Genomic DNA, 17,606 nt, shown 5'->3' on the forward strand with positions numbered 1-17,606 from the left:
GGCACCAAAGTTGTTAATTAAAAACACAATGTGCATAAGCACATCAGGCAAGTACATTTTGAGAAGACAATGCCAGCTGAGTGAAATTATCTTTTACTGCACCAACTGCAAATTCAAGAAATAACCACGCTATGGTGATCTATTTATTCAGCAAACAATTGGGAAAAAAAAGTACTTCAAAACAAAAATATATCTGAAAAACATAACCTATCCACCTCAAAATTATGAAAAAAAAAAGAAGAAAAAAATTAATACTGAAGGTTCTTTCAGTCTGTATCAGCCAGATCCAAAGTATCTAGGAAGTATTTCAACTGCTGGCTGTACTCAGCATACCATTAAAAACTATACTGAAGAATGGAAAAGTTACACAGCTTTGGCATTTTTAGGAGTGAGAGTGGAACATCATTTTCTTAAGTTCTACAGAGCTCTGCCAGTGAAACTTCATCCATGTCCAGGGACGTGTCTGCTATTCCAGTCCTGGGAGCCCTCCAGTCCCAGGAGCTGCTATTTAAAGCAACAAATACTTAAATAGCATATGTAGTTCACTAGCACATTGCTTCTCATTATTTAGTGAAACTTTAATGATAGCTTCTGATAGTCAGCGTGTAACCTATAAGTTGACAGTATTTGTGAAAAACTGCAGTGCATTCATCTTATTTCAGACACTCCTCAAGACACTCTGAATAGTCATGGAAACCACAGAAAACTGGTTAGGTTGTTCAGCCACAGCCCCACGTTTTTAAAAAAGAAAAAACAGAGTAACTCTGGTTATGATTAGCTACATTCCAGAATGGGCCGCAATGAAATAGGTGTTATCCAAAAATATATGAGAACAGCCTCTGTCCCAAAGAGTGAGATGCTGGCTGGCTGTGAGCCACTGACCTGAGAGCTTTCAAAGATGTTATCTTTGGACGGCAAACTTCAAAGTCCATCTCTGCAATGAGCTCTCTGTTCAAAGGCTGCTGCAGCGCACAGCTGCACCACCACTGTCTGATGCCACATGCCTTACTATGGGCATTGGACATCTCACTTCGTTCTGCCTCCTGACTGCAGTGAGGGTCTCTCCAGGGACCCAGGACCCACAAGTACAGAAAGCCAGCCACAATTTCTCATTGTATTAAAAGAAAAAAGAAGAAAAAAAAAAAAAAAAAAAAAAAAAGGAAAAAAAAAAAAAAAAGGGGCAGTGAAAAAAAACCAAATAAGCAATGACATAGAACTTTTACAAATCTAGCTTTTCATTAAACAAAAGCTCCTAAACAGGCTTTGCTGGACAAAGGCACTTTGCAGTTCTCTGATGAGAAACAAGCTAAATAACTAAAGATCCACAAGCTCTGTAAGCAGGCAAGTCTTAGGAATCCTGGTCCATACCTACACTGCTCCCTCACAGTGCTGTGACTTGTCCAGCTCCTAGCTCCAAGGAGCCCAAGGCAGCAGCCCTGGGAAGTCTGCTGCTGTGGCAGGAGCTTGTCACACGTGCAGTGGTGTCTGGCTTCAAATCTCACTGGTCCAAAGACTGCCATAAGTCAGGCAATTACCACAAGGACATGTGGCCACCAGGGCAGCAGCAGCTGCAGACAACAGTGTGGGAAATTCTTCAGTTAAAAATACTCATGCACAGTTCCACAGACATTTCTTCTGCAGGCCAGGTTGGCTCCGCAGCCACTGCTGAGCCCCTCTCCTTGCACCCCTGCTGGTAGCTGCTAATCAAACAAAGGAGCTAGATGGTTAAAAAACAAAAGAGGGCAGAAACAAATGCCTTATCAGTCCTTGTCAGCTGCCTGACAGGATGTCTGTGCAAAGGCAGAAACAATTTATCCTTTCATCTGAGGAGCTAGCACACACACAGGAGGGCAGAAGGAGGGGAGCACTCCACACCATTCCCAGTGACCCACACACTCTGGCCCTGTGAGCAGGCATTTTGGTTGTGGGAGCAAAGGCAGCAGGTCTACCAAGCCATGCACCAGCTGCTCATTCCCTGCAGCAAACGCTTCACCAATGCACTCTGAACATCTGCTCTGCACACAAGCCTTGGTCATGGCAAGATCCAAGCTGATCCAACCTGAGAAATGGCAGAATTAGAGAGGGTGGTAATGCTGAGCCAACACATGGCTATTTACACACACGACTAAGAAGTGAAGTGGACGTGTACTATCTTTTGCATTTGTAAACACAGTGACATTTTTAGAAGGTATGTTCCAGAGATGTTTCCAAAAAAATCTTGAAGGTCGTAGAAAATATGTTCTGTAGCCATTAAAACAAAGTGTGTATCCATGAGGAGTTTCAGGCTCACTGCCTAAAATAGCCCACGGTATTTTTTGAATATACAAGCCACAGGGAAGTACCAAAGTTGTCACAACAACGCTCTCTTCCTTTTGGGAGACGTCAGCAGAAACTGTAAAAATCAAAGCCAAGAAGATCACGTTAAAAAAAAAAAAAAAAAGCACATTCTTAAAGAAATGAAGACTTAGCAGCATTCCATCTCTTCCTGTGAACAACCACACAGCATCTTGACAGAGCATCATGCTTCCTGAATCAAAGAAATCCACGAGAAGGGACTTAACAGCAAAAGCTTTGTTACCGTTAAGCAGGTATTCCTACTGGCAGCACTGGGTGCATGGGGAAATCCTCCAACCACACATCTCTTATACAAACCATCTTCAGTTTATATACATTACTTGTGTTACATATGCAGAAGTTTCCCAGAAGTGTGTTACGTATTCAGTGACTACCAGCTGAATTGAAGAAGTAGAGCACAAAGTATTTTGTAAATTGTTTTTAGAAACAACTGATTTGAAAAAGTAGAAATGCTATATATTTTTGCAGTGTATTTTAGAAATACAGTTGTTGCACTGCTGTATTGCGTGATTAAATCTTGCTTGCAAAACTGTGATGGCTTTTAGATGCTGAGAATACTACAGATGTAGTATTATAAACTAGAAAGCATGTTGTAAGGTTATTCTGTTTTGATAAGAGACCGTCAGCAAAAGACACACAATAATGAAAGCCAGGGTCTCCACACAAGGCCAAATTGTCTCACTCTGGGATTCGGTTGGGACGCAACAGGCAGACATCAAGATACTCCCCTCTATCCTCCTTATCTTCTACACCCCCGTATATATAATTAAAAGACAAATTAATACCCCAATATATATTAAAAGATAGGTTGCCAAACTTATCTCTATCCAAGGATAAGCAGACGCCAAGTGCTGAGTAAGCAAATGTTACAATTTTGGTACCTATCAATTAATTATAATTGGGCGTTCTCCTACTGAACATCTGTCTATGAAGAAAGTTCATCTAGAGGACAAGTGAGGAAGATCACTGGATGAAGTAAAAGACTGTCAGTTGGTTTGTCATGATGCTGAAAGGATGCTAGAAGGTAGAAGAGACCACTGACTAGAAGACCGGAGACTTCATAATTCACTACCTGAGGTAGGCATGTATATGTTAATTGTCTCACCTGAAATTGATGAATACGTACTGTCTGTGGAAATACAATGGACTCTGAATCATGTTATCTTTAAGCATTTATGGTGGAAATATCCCCAGTGCTTCCCTGCGCTGCTAATAAAGAACACCTGACTTAACAGTGACAAAACATTGCTGTTAAGTTTCTATGTATTAATTTATTCGACACACAACCTATATCAATTCCAAGCAAGGCCTATTTCCTTGGGACAAAGACTCAGCAAAGCTTCCTTAACACTTTGGTTCAGAGACACAACTTCTAATACCTGAAGAAGATGACGGCGGGAGCACCCATCAGAACACTAGCAAGCTTAACTATATTGATTCAAAATCAACGTGTAGAAACTTAACAGCAAAGTTTTGTTACTGTCAAGCAAAGTGTTCTTTATTGGCAGCACTGGGGTAGCTTCAAGGTAACACTACAAGAATGCTTCACCAGTTGACTGTTTGTGAATAGGTTACATTTTCACATGTATTACATACTTATTACATTCATATTAAATTAATTATTCTACCACCCCCAATGACTTCCTAACAGACATAGGCTTATTTGGCAATCTTTTATGTCATCTGGTGCTCCGCTGTTAGTCCTTGTGGTTGCCTACTTCCTCCCAACACTCCTTTTGTCCCAAACATTGCTGGTGGAATGCAAGGACAATGGGGAAACCTCTGCACAAACAGGTAAAGAAGACAAAGCAGGACATCTTTATGCTGCCATATTTTAGGCATTCCATTGCTGTTTCTCTTGCCTTGTTAAAGCAGACCGGCCTTACAACATGAGCCTCACAATCTACAATACTACACCACAGTTATCATCCACTACATCTAAAGACTACTGTGGTGTTGCAAGCAAGCATTAACAGAATATTCTGTGTAATTACTTCTTCAAATAAATACTGTTATAACTTTTATCATGTTAAAGCAGAACATTCCCACAACACGCTTCCCCATCCACAGTGCTACATCACAAGCACCATCCATAACATCTATAGGCTACTATGGTGTTGCAAGCAAGCACTGTGCATATTATACAACAATTCAGTGGCTACAATTATAAGGATATATTAACAGAATGCTTTGTGTAATGACTTCTTCAAATCATTCCTGACCATGCCACAGAGCTGAGGAATGTGCTGCACTGAAACTTCTTCTCAATCGGGCTGACAACAGCTTAGCCTTCATACAGTGATTACTTGACCACTAGCATTACCCTGCTTGTAGGGTTTGCAGATAATGTGATCACTGATCTGTTAATGTCTAAGTCTGCCAGAAATGCCCCGACAGGCGCTCACAGCTGCATGAAGCATCCCAGTGGGCTGAACCAGCAACAGCACCAGCCTAGCACAGCTCACAGCTTCAGGAAAGAGTGAAAAAGCAAGCAAACCCTTATGCTATGTTTCAAGACGAGGTGTGCAATGCCAAGCAGGCTAAACTTAGGAGCTGGGATTACTGCACCCTTCTGCAGCTACGCATACATGTTGCAAAAATGTCTCCAACTGGCTGCATGGTTATGTGGTGATTGGTTTGTCCCTGTAAAGCTGAAGCTTTATTTTCTTCTTTGCCCACCTAAGATGTCTTTTCACTGCTGCTTTAGTGACCAGGTGGCTCAAGACAAGAGATTCGGCAAACAGTACGTTAGTTAACTAAGAACCTATTTTTAGGAGCACACCTCACGTTGGAAGCTGTGCAAAACTACAACTGACTCCAGATACACATCCTGCCAGAATGTTGCTTTCTGATGAGGCCTTCTTGCCCTGAGCTGAGGCAAAATGGAGGCTTACGCCCTGCACCATGGGGCAGGATCACCATGAGGCTATAAAACAAGAAGTAGAACTTTGGAAGAAGCCTATTGGAAGAAGCAATGTCTGAGGCAGTCACACCAACAGCTAAAGCACAAGCAAGCTGCTAGCATATGCTGGCAGAGCAGAAGTGAAGTGCTTGGCTGGACTGATTTGCTTTTGTCTTTCTGCTCAAATGGTACTAAGTGGTGACTCAGCTCAACATTAGCAAATAACATCGCTGCCAAATTTCTGAATTAAAGACTGGCCAACTGCTCTTCTCCTGGTGGTTATGGAAAATTCAAGGCAAATGTTTAGTCTGACCCGAGCACGGCAGCACATCACATCACCCAGCCTCCTACTAGCATAGCTATGTCTCAGTTATTAATTTTAATATAGAACATCTCAAAGGAGATGGGCACTCCATTCCTCTGAGTCATTACTTGCATCTCTCATTAAAAAGAATAAGGAAAGAATGTATTTATCTGCAACAGTTCCCTGGTTCTCATTGAGGCTTTCCTGCCTAGCTCAATGTGTCTTTTAAAAGCACAGAATGGCTTGTGTTGGAAGGGAACTCAAAGCCCACCCGGTCCCACCCCACTGCCACAGGCAGGGTTGCCAGGGTTGCGCATCAGGCCTCTCAGGGCCCCACCCAGCCTGGCCTTAAACTCGGTCTTTTCTCCCTGCTCACCAAAGAGGGAACCCAAACCACCTACCTTAAGTTTACCATCCAAAGGCCTTAAGACATTTCCTACCAGCAGCACATGGCTGTGATTCTCTGGATCTCCCCAGCACTTCCTCCATAGCCACAGGCATGGGAGTTGCACTCTCAACCTCACAGCAAAAGAGCTACTGAGAGAGCAGCTGGGTAATGGAAGACTTAGCAGCAATGGCATCATCTGTACATAACCTGAGACTGTCACTTCATACAGCAAGCACTTTTTCTCCATGATATCTCCTGTATCTAAGACGTGTGGCAGCACAGACACAACATGGTGCATCACTGGGCACAGAAAGAGCTACGGGCTCAAATCAGTTTTTCACAGGAGTGAAGAAGCAGATAAAGTGAAATTTCTTCATGCGGTGATTTACAAGCATGCAGATGGAACAACTGCTCCACTTCTGAACAAATGGACAGCTCTGAGCTGTCCCACAAAAATGCTATGCCTTTAAAAAGTACTTTTGCTACTGAGTTCAGATTTTAAATGGGAAAAAAGAGATTCTAACACTTCATACGAAGTGATGAAAGACAATAAACTGTACAAAAGATTAACTATTTCTCACCATATCTTATATTTTAAAAAAATAAAACAATATAATTGCTCACAACATTGCCAAAGACATTCCAGTTTATATCAGAGTCAAAACAACCACCTGCACATCCATTTCTAACCAGGCATGTTCAAAATGGAGCCTGCTCACCTCTCCCTATCTCCTACTTTCTGATCAGCATTTTTAAATACCATCACAATGACAACTTTAGAAGTATCTTGAATAGCACTCCCAAATCACTGCTTTGCCAGTGGCAGCAATACAAAGAGACAAACATGAGGCTAGTCTCTTCAGAAACTGTTAGGAAGAGTTCCTGCTAAAGCCTGGTTTGAGAGGTGACACATTGACACGTCTTGTGCCAGTTCTGCTGGAAAAAAAAATGCAAAAAGCTTCTCACAATCAGGCTGTGAACTCTTTCATATGCTTAAATATTTGCGCAGATGCCGTCTCTAATTACTAGGAGCTCCATCACAAGCTGCACACAGCACCAGTCCTAGCCAGTTATGCAAGTGCTGGGTGTGTCAGACTCAGAAGAAAGGCAGTGACTTGCTCCTGTCGCTGCTGTTGAGACAAGCACTGCTCCCAAAAGCTGCCCACCCCATGCTCTGCCACCCCACACCTTGCACTGCAGCACAACACAGCCTGGAGACAGCCCTGCACTTCAGCTGCAGAGAAGTGACACAGAGGATGTGCTCAAGATTACAGAGATTATCTCAGATTAATGAGTCCAAATGAGAGATGTCATTGTCCTTCCACCACAGCAACTCAAGGACATCCTCCCTCAAAACAGAAGTGCTCAGATTGCTGGTGTTGAAATCCGTTTCCTGGGTGACCTGAGCAATGCATAGGTCAAAGCCAGTGGTCAGAACTGTTGATCACATCCTAGAAATCTAGGAACATTTAATACGTCAGGACATACTCAGCCCAAATGCCATTAACTCAGATTTAAGAAGGAAGCAACATGAAGCCCAAGTACCTTAACACAACCGATCTGCAAACCTGGAATGTGTCTGGGATGGCAGCAGAATCAAGCTCCAGCTCACACCCATACTTACAGCCAAGACTTTCACTCAGTTGTTCCCCAAAACAAGCACATCTTGCACTGACAACTGTGAGTAGATCCATTGCAACAACAGTCTCAATAATGAAAAAAACCACACTGAAATAACAACACCTGTGAATAAAATAAATGCAGCAATCAGATGCAAATCCTTTCACAGAAAAGTACCGCCCTGCTCTTGAAGGTGCGTTCTAACACAGCCTTCCCTCCCCTGCTGTATGAGTATGGGTGTTTAAGCTGTTTCTTGAAATGCACAGCACAATCAGCTGACAATGTGGGATGCAAGAGGAAAAAGACGAAAGAAAAAAAATATGAAGCAGGAATGAGAAATTAAGCAGGAATGAGAAAATGAATGAAAATGTCTGCCTCTAAGCACTGACAGGGAAGGGATTACTTTGAATTTAAGCTAGCAGTGCAAATATAAAATAATACAAAATAATACAATGCTTACACAACCTCACTGTCTTTTGGTTGTTGTCAGCTCTCTTCCCATTCACTTCTGCATCCATCAGCAAATTTTATCCAGCTACGAGAGGATGATGGGTCTCAAAGGTTTTACTTCCTCACTATTTTCATGAAAATAGGTAAAAGGGCTAGTAGAGAAAAATGACATCTCAACCCTGAACAAAGACAAGGCTGTAGTATTTACTAGAAGAGGAAACCAATGTAGGATACCAATCTCAACACACACAAAGCCCTAAGAAAGCAGGCTTTGTTAATTCTGTTGTTTGGACACCCATTTGCCTTAGAGCAAAACCTCCACATTTTTACAAATGAGAGAGAAGAAGAGGAGCAAAGCCCTTCTTTTCATGAGTGTACCTGTGGTACCCCAAACTACACCTCAGGTAGCCAGCTGTCCACGAGTGTTGGTGTCCCGCTCTGCAGTGCTCTGGTGCCCAGAGGCCCCTGACACAGGCAAGTACAAGCAAGGTCTAAGCCCTGGATCTGAATATGGCATTTTATTGTTTTATTTAAACCTGAGTTAGAGGCCCGGACATAAAATAAAAATCTCATATTCTACTTAAGGTGCATATTACTACGTTTATTACTTGATATGATTTCAAGTACTGAACAGCACTAAAGACAGCAGTTGAGATTTAACAGACCTACAAAAATAGCGTTGAACGCTTTATAAGCTTTAATAACTACCAATTCTAATTGAAAAATCCATCTTCTTCAGCAAGCCAGCTGCAGCACACTGCCCCCTACAAACTAAATAGTAACTATATAAATTACATTTATTTAAGTTAGGAAAAAAAAAAAACAAAACTTATTCATTGTAATAAAGATTTTCCACAACAGCTGCTTTTCTTAACCATGATCTCAACTTGATTCTCTTGAGAATAACTACTGAAGAAAAGCCAAATGTAAAATCCTGTTTCCTGTCAATTTAAGCAGATGTTTTTATGTAATCAAAAGCATTGTGGAGGTCCAAGCTAGACTGTATTCTTGCTGCATCCTGACAATGGGTCTACCAAAGAAATACCTGCAGAATAAAAAACACCAGCAAGCCCATTAGAGCAGGAACACCAAAAGATTGCCATTTTCTGCAAAAGTCAGTTTTGTGTCACATGTTATGTGACAAAACAGCTGCTGAAACTGAAGTTTGTCAATGGCCAAGCTCCTTGAGAGCAAGTTCCCATGGTCTGTTTGGCAAGGATGCAAGTCACACAGCCATGTTAATTAAGATTATTTAAAATAATTTTTAGTGCAAAATCAGCATAACTGAAGTACACTAAAGTTTGGCAGCTAGCCACTGTATGCTTTAACAACAGGAATTTGGGCTGGGAAACCTGAATAAGCTTATTCAGACAGGCATAATCAGCTAGACACTGAGTACAGTTTGGTCCAGACCCAAAAAAACTGATAACTCATTGTCTGCTTCATATTAAAAGAGTTTGCTGGCACTCTGAATGGAGAAAATTGACGGCCAAGTGATAGTAACTCACAACAGTATTTTGGTATTGCCTACAGACAATAACATGTGATATTTGCACTTTCCCAGCTCACATGGAGAACACCAAACCTCTCTAGTCAGTTATCCAGAGCAGAACCACAGAAACACAGCTCAGTAGAGAGTGCAGGGCCAAAACACTTCCTAACAGCAACAGGAAAAAAACCAAACCACTGAAAAGAACAAATACATGGGGTATCAAACCCATCAAACTAGTATTTTGTATACAGGAAGGAGAGATCAACATAAAGGCTGTTTTTCAGAACCTATTGCATAACGTCCCATCTTTCCTCAAGCACTTCATTACTGTTTCTGTAGTTAGGGTTACATTTTGGAGAATACAAAAGGAGAAGACAAATTCCTTTCTGATTTTCCAGCATGATTAACAGTATTCTTAAAATGCCCAAAGAAGTTGGGTCAAGAAAGAGGAATTTCTATCCCTTCTATTTTTAAGTATTATTTACACTGCACCAACATCCCCCTCTCCATCAAGGTTGGAGTTAATCTAGCTATGAACTCAAAGACCATTTTCCCTTTAAAAAAAGTTACAGTGCACATTACTGAAACATGTTTTATATCATTTATCATCTTAATCTGTAGAAAGGTTATCCACACTAAGTTTGCTGTTGTAAATCCAGCAACATGCCGTACTTAGCACAGATAAGTCTCACAAAAAAAAAAAAAAAAAAAAAAATTTTAATCCAGCAGAATACATTTCCCTAGGGTATTGCATAATTTTGGCACTATGACTGCATCCACTTTAGGGTTTTTGCTTAGGCTCCAAAATCATGAAGGAGTTCAGTTTCTTTCCAGGCTCTGAAGTGACACATCAGTGTCAATAAAACACATTACTACACTAGAAGATATTACTAAATAGGATATTAAGAGGGGTTTTAAGAATTCTTCGAAGTTCAGTTATGCTAAAGCAAGCCATTCAACATATGAGCCTTGAAATGTTTTTGTCCTTTTCTGTTTTAAGCTATTCCTCCAGGAGTTACACCAAAAAAGACAGGAAGGCATGAATAGACAAGCAATCACCTAACAGTATCTAGTACCAGCACTTTGTTCCCTTCATTCCATGGAAGAGACCAAGCAGGGCAAAAACTTGCTTCACGTGCTGCAAAAATGCAGGTGAGGCAGCAGCCCAGGAGCCCATTCTTCAAGGGGAGCATTACCAAACACAGCTCCTGCAAACACGCAAGAATCTTGGTGTGGCACAGGGCAGCATTCCGTTTGGAGAACAGCAGATGTGCAGAGGCAAACTGAACAGTCCTGCAGCCTGCTGAACACTGGAACAGCCACAGGACCAGATCTAGACTGGGCTCTCAAGCTGCTGCCACCAGCTGGAGTTCAGCTCATAAGAACACCAAACCTCTCTAGTCAGTTCTCACAGAGCAGAACCACAGAATCACAGCCTGAGGGCTGACACAAAAGCAAGAAAATAATCAGAAGCTGAGGGTGGGCAGTCGCCAGTGGGGCAATAACAACAGAATTCGGGCCTTACGGTGCTTGAATATGTAAAAGGCTGGTGTAAACCAACAGCATTAGTCTGCTGCTGTCAGGACAAGTAGTAACGGGTTACTGCGGCAGAAGTGAAGGTCTGGAAAAATTAAGCGAAGAATAACGCGGCGGCGAGGTGATTTCCGTCGAACAGCAGCCTGAAGACAAGGGGCACAACTGCCGTCCTTCCCTGCCCTGCAGCAGATCTGGACGCGGCCTCTCACACCCCTTCCCGTCCCATTCCGCCATTCTTCGCCCATCAGAACGCCGCAGGCGGGCAAACCGGGGCACCCGGCTTCAGGACCCCTCCGATGCCGAAGGCAGCAGCCCGGTAGCTCCCACTGCGCCGGCACCTGCCGAGCCCTTTCCGAGCGGTGCCGCGGGACGGGACAGCACCCAGACTCCCTCCGCGCGCACTCGGGCAGCGCCCGCGGAGCGCTTCCCCGGCTCCCCGCTCCGGGCCGCCCGCGGCACAGCTGCTGCAGCGGCGACCCGTTCCGACAGCCGCGCCGGAGCTGCCCCGTCCTCCCGGAACGTACAGGACGCTGCAATACGCGGCTTTCCCAGCTACGAAAGCGCAGAGCTGTTATAAAGAGGCAGCGCAGGGAGTCAGGTGTCCTCAGCGAGCCGGGCCGGGCTCCTCCGGCCGCGGGCAGGGACACACGGCGCGCTCCTGCCCTCCGCTGCGCCGTCGCGGCAGGCCCGCGCAGGACGCCTTCCCGGCGCCCCGAGCCCTACCTGGCCGGCGCAGCAGGGCGCGGACATGCCGGCGGCGCGTCTGACCGCCTCGCTCGCTCGCTCTCTCACAACGGCGCGGTGCGAGGCGGCCGCCCCATGCGGGCTGGGCCGGGCCACGCAGGGTACCGCCGCGGACGGGCGGAGCCGCACCGCCTCTGCCCGCAGCCCTCGGCCCGGCCCCGCCGCGCGGCTTCCGCTGTCGTCAGGGAGCGCGGCCCCCGCGGACGGCGCTGGGGCGAGGGCTCTGCGGGGCGCGTCGCGGCGCGTCGCGTCGTTCCTCGGCGGGAGCGAGGCCTGCTCGCGGCGCTACGCGTTCCGCGCCCGCACGAGTGTGCCGCAGCTCCCCGCGGGCCGCTCCTTCGGCGCTGCTCGCCCCGAGGCCCGGCGGCAGTGCGGCCCTGCGCCCCGCTCACCCCGACGGGCCGAGGCGGTGTGAGGGCACGGGCAGCCCCTGCGGCAGGTGCGGGGCCGGCACGCTGACAGTGCGCGTTCAGCCCACGTGAAACGGAGACAAAACCACGCTCCGCCGGAGCGTTCCAGTGCGTGTGTCACAAACGTGTGAGATAGATAATTTTTAGGAGACGGGATCTCTGGTGAAAAAACTAATTCGCGATTGCAATGCCGGCCATCCTGCCAACAGGAGAGCACCTACGGAAACAACATTGCAGCTTTTGTACCTTGTCTCCTCCCAGATTTACCCCCTCCCCCTTTTCTCCGGCGGCTGGGTACTGCAGATTCACAATCTCACCGAAGGCTTACATTTGTTAATTACATTCTAACATTTCTTAGTTCATGTTGTATCTTTTCGCCTGCTGGTGGACGTCCTGCCATTCCCAAGATGTCTCAGCGCTCTTATCGCATTGACAGGGTGATTTTTTCCAAGGCCTCTTCCATTCTGCCCAAAGGATGCTTCCTTTGTTAAGCAAAGAGCACCGGGGAAGGATGCTTCTTCAGGCAGGCGTCTGCCACTTGCCTTACTTCCTTGGGCATGTCATGACTTGTTTTCTTGTTTGATTGCTCTCTGCAAGATATTCTTGCAATGTGTATGAGCATGTGACAAAATATTACTTATGTACATTTGTACTGGCTAAACATAAATTGTTGCTAGCTGTACATGTGTGTTGCTAACTATTTAACTTCTCCTTTTTGAATTCTCTATCACTCAGGTCTCATCTGTCCAGTACCAAAAATTAGGAGTCTTCCAACATAAAGAGCCTCCTAATCAAGGGTTTTTGATTAGTAAAGGCATTATCACACTATTTAGGAGTGAAATGTCTAACTTGGTAGAAATGGAATGTTGTTTCTGCATTATATATTAAAAAGGGCAATTGGTTTGAAGAAGTAGAACATAATGCGAACTTATGCTTAGAAATAATTGATCTAAAAAGTAGAAATACAGTATATGTTAGCAGCGTGCTTTAGAAACATTATTACTGAATTGTGTGATTAATTCTTTCTTGCAAAACTGCAATAGTTTTGTTCCAAATAATGTGGTTATAGTGTTCGGGATTAGAAAACATATTGTAGAGTTGTTCTGTTAGGATAAGAAGCTCCCAGCAAAAGAAAAGCAGATTTAACAAACATCAAAGAAGCTAGGGCCTCTACACAAGGCCAGACTGTCTCACTCCATGAGAACATTGGAATGTGACAGGCAGGCATCAAGATATTCCCCTCTGTCCTCCTTCTGAGCTTATCTCTATGCAAGGGAGGACAAGCAGATATCCAGAAACAATGACCAAGTGTGGAGTGAGGGTCAGAAGTTAAATTAATTAATTAAAAGTTTACGCTTAGCCAGTGAAGATTTGTTTGTCCAGTGTTTGTATGTTTAGTGAAGCGTTGAGAAGATTGTGAACCTGAAGTACTCAGCCAATGAGGAACTAGGGGAGAAAGAGATAAGCGTCAGGCAACAGGGCATAAAAAGATGTAACACTGTTTTCTGGGTGCTCTCCTGCTTGCATTATTTGGATATTTCCAACAACTTGTCTTTAACTCAAGGCTCAGAGGTAATCCTGATGGCTGGGCAGACAAGAGCTGCAGCCTTTGCACCTATAAATTACCCCATCTACCTAATCTCTGTGACTATGAATTATTTCACATATCTGCTGAGCATGCAAACATTATCAGAGACCCCTGATAAAGTAAAAAGAACCCCTTCTCTCCCCCCTGCCACCCCCCAATCCAGAAAAGAACTATTTGTAAAATATTTATCTTGTTAGTTCTTATGCAGAAACTCCATTCCATTCCTACACTCCAGATGTGAAGTTCTGTTCAGGCTCCAGAAAAGATGCTATGGGTGAAGTTGTTCCTGGATCTTTCGCTTTACAATTCTGTGTTTTCTTGGTAGATTTATTGATCCCTCTCTGTTTACATATCTTCCATAAGTCATGTGTTGGAAAACCACCAATCTTATCATGAGACATACATACCATCTGTTAATAAAGCTGCAAATATATATGTATATTTTTTCCAGAAATCCTGTTTTCTCTGCTTTGGAGATTGTCCTGAGTGTGTTGGTTCCCCATACTTCCCCAGGAATCCCGTTTTTCAAGGTCATTTAGATGCTGAATTTTTTCAGTTATCTTGTCAAGGAGATTTCCTGTCTCGCTAATTAGGTGTGTCATAATCACATTTTTATATGCTGGTGCAGCAGTTTTAAGCAGTCTATTTCTCATACAAACAGAGCATTCCACATCACAGCATTAGCATCTTCAGTAAAAATGGTCAATTTCATCCCTTCTTCCTTGATTTGTTGTACACAGTTTCGCAGTTTACCACTGACATTCAGATCCTGGCCAAACATATTCTGTAGGCTATTTAGTATTACATCCTTGAGCTGCTGAGACTAACAAGTTAGTATTGTAAACGTTATTTCAAAATGCATCTTGCACAAAGTAATCTGAACTCACAGTTAAAAACTTTTAAAAACCTTATCATACAAACACATCATCCAGGAAAGCAGAGGATCCCCTGATCTTTGTTTAAACTCCCCAGTTACATTTTCTTTACACTGAATATAATCTTACCTCACTTGTTAGCATCTAATTCCACTTTTCATCCTCATGCAGGTTTCACACCTACAAATTCATCTAGGAGCCCAGCCTCATCGGAATCCATAGAATCCCAAATAGCTCTATTCCATCTGTTGGGATCCCACTGTACGCCTGCTTCTGCTATCACTAAATGCACATTCCTATGATTCACTCATCCTCCTTTTCTTATATCTCGCTTGGGAGCCCTGGTTACAGCAAGGATTTAGAGAACCTTCCCTGGCAATTGTGACATCCTAAGCAGACTGTCCACTCATAGATGAGGTCTCCAACATCTCTGCCAAGGGGTCCAACTTTTATACAGATGAATAAACAAGTTTATGGAACTTCAAATACAGAAACATCTTGTTTCATCCTTTTGGATTCTACCCAAAGCCTGAGCAGGTCGCAAGGAGGGGCTGGGGGAGGGGCTGGCTCCTTCTTTTCTGACCAATGTATCTGTAAAATCCCTTCTTATTATTCTTTGCATTCCTTGCCAAGTTCAGTTGTATCTGTGCCTTATCTTTCCTGATCCCATCTTTGACCACCCATCCCTGCTTCTTCTGCCTTCTCATCCCTCACTTTGAACAGCAGATCTTTGTTCAACCATGATGGCCTCCTTCCTCCCCTGATTGATTTCTTACACATGGGGATGGAGAGCCTCGCACTCTGTGAAAAGTGTTCTTAAAGACCTGCCAGCTCTTTAAGTTAGCTCCTTTATCCCTAATGACAATTTCCAGGGGATCTCATCCATTAATTCTTTGAAGAACTGGGAATGTGCCCCTGTAAAATTCAAAGTCCTGACTTTACCCTTTGCCAGCCCCATATCTCTCAAGATCATGAGCTCCACACCAGGGCATGATCATTGCAGCCCAGATTACTTCAAATTTTAACCTCTTTAGCTCTCTAATTATTCCTTCTGTTGGTGTGCACTGGGTCCAGTAAAGCTTCTCCTCTTAATTTCTCAGCTTTTTTGTATGATTTCAGGCTATCTTTGTAAGTACAAACAAAGTAGCAATAAGGTTCCCTGTAGAAAAACTCCATCACTTCATCTGTATTTGTGTGCTGTAATATTTAAGATAACGATTTAGGACCTTATTTCTAGTGTTAAAATACCAGAATCTTAGGAACTCTGTGACTAAGGCCATTATACTGTGTATATGTGTAGAAAACATCAAAAAAGGAATCAGTACAGATTGCAGGATGTATTGCACAAAACCCCTTCCTTTTGTGAGTGCAAACAAAAAATTGATGCTCTAGGTAAAAACAAAACAAAACAAAACAAAAACAGACAAACAAACAAAAAAAAACCAGGTTATAAGATGAATCAGTGTTAAATTTGGTGTTTTGCTGGGAACCGAAGAGCCCAGAATTACTCTAGGAGTACAGCTTATTAAAGACATACAGGTGGTGCTCTGCCATCTGTGCGTACTGAAGTTAGAGCTGCGGTACTTATCACTGTCAGGAGATTATTTTTTCAATCAGAGGGTTATTTAGTTGCAAAAAACACCAGCTCACAGGGACCCTGGGGGATCCCGTCACAGTTCAGTCACCATTGCAGCTGAGACTTTTTTATAGGAAGAGCATCAACCACAACCTCAAGGGAGGACACCTCATGTCAGGGCTGGTGGTAAGGGTCTAAACACAGGTCCTCTAATTTACCACTCCTCTCTACAGAGTCCTCGCTGAAGAGAAAGAATGAAGAATTGAACTGCATGCAGGAAAGCGGTGTGGCCAGCAAACACACGATAGTAAACCACCAGTGCTTTTAACTTTGAAACAGTCAGGTTCTTGAGTCATGTGGTTTAGACAAGCATCACAGAATATATTCATTTTCTATTTCTGTTCCAGACTTCTTATACAATCCCAAGAAACAGACTGGTCAGGTTTGGCTTAATTTCCACACACGTAAAATTAACTCAAAACATGAAAGAGGTTTTATAATAAAACTGTCTTGCAAGGGGAGACTGGGAAAGGATTATGTATGAGTGTGACATGAGAGTACAAGGATCAAGAGTTTGGTGATGGAGAGAAAAACTTCTCCTCACATCATGCATCTTTTACTGTTTTGAATCACCCTTTCTTCTCAACTAGCATGAAGGCCCAACTGTATCCCACTCTGAGCATGACAAGAGAGAGTCAGATAAGAGGGAAGAGAGACAAAGAACTGCCCGTATTAATGACAGGCTTCAAACTTACGTATCGGAGACTTCTTGCAGCATGCTAGGGATACACACTGCAATCTAGCAGCTTACATCTGCTGTCTAACCCAAAGTGTTAGCTCATTGTAATGCCCCTCCTCAGTGTTCTCAGAAAAGCTTCATGCTTTGTGATAGCAGCAAGCATTCCCTGGGTGGAGAGCACAATTAACTCAAGCTCCACAAATGTCTCTTCATGCCTGCACTGTTATCCTTATATCAGTGATCTGACATAAATAAATCCAGCCTCTTCACTGAAGAAAACAGTGAAGCTCTGTAGTGGACTTGCCAATTAGTTGGTCAGAGCCTTGGGATGTACTCTGTGGCTTTTTTAATGAAACATTTGTCACAAGGAAGGCTTGGATTTTCCTGCTGTGTTGATGGCAAGCATTAAACATGGTAATAGCTAAGGGATGACCAGATGTTACTTTATGTAAAGAACAGTTGCTCTGAAACAAACCATGCATTCAGAATAAGGTTTACCCATCACGTGTAGATTCTGAAATCAGATAACATTACTGTATTCTGCAAATCTGATTAACTGGCCAGAAATCTTCAGCCACTAATTCCTACCTCAAACCATTCCTGTTGGCAGGATAAAGAGCATGTCTT

The 17,606-nt window shown here is 43.6% G+C and overlaps 1 protein-coding gene across 1 annotated transcript in view; it reads right to left on the minus strand.

Annotated features, from left to right (window-relative positions):
- The window catches only part of SERINC5 (serine incorporator 5), a 43,710-nt gene extending 31,857 nt beyond the window's left edge, over positions 1-11,853 (minus strand). Inside the window, exon 1 of the mRNA XM_042825899.1 lies at positions 11,771-11,853. Within this exon, the coding sequence (XP_042681833.1) occupies positions 11,771-11,797 (27 nt within the window). The 5' untranslated portion in view covers positions 11,798-11,853. The remainder of the gene's footprint in view (positions 1-11,770) is intronic.
- Between the last annotated feature and the right edge of the window lie 5,753 nt (positions 11,854-17,606).

This window comes from Centrocercus urophasianus, unplaced genomic scaffold (assembly GCF_019232065.1).
Source record: "Centrocercus urophasianus isolate 14NV4802_14NV808 unplaced genomic scaffold, USGS_Curo_1.0 seq_25, whole genome shotgun sequence".
NCBI lineage: Eukaryota > Metazoa > Chordata > Aves > Galliformes > Phasianidae > Centrocercus > Centrocercus urophasianus.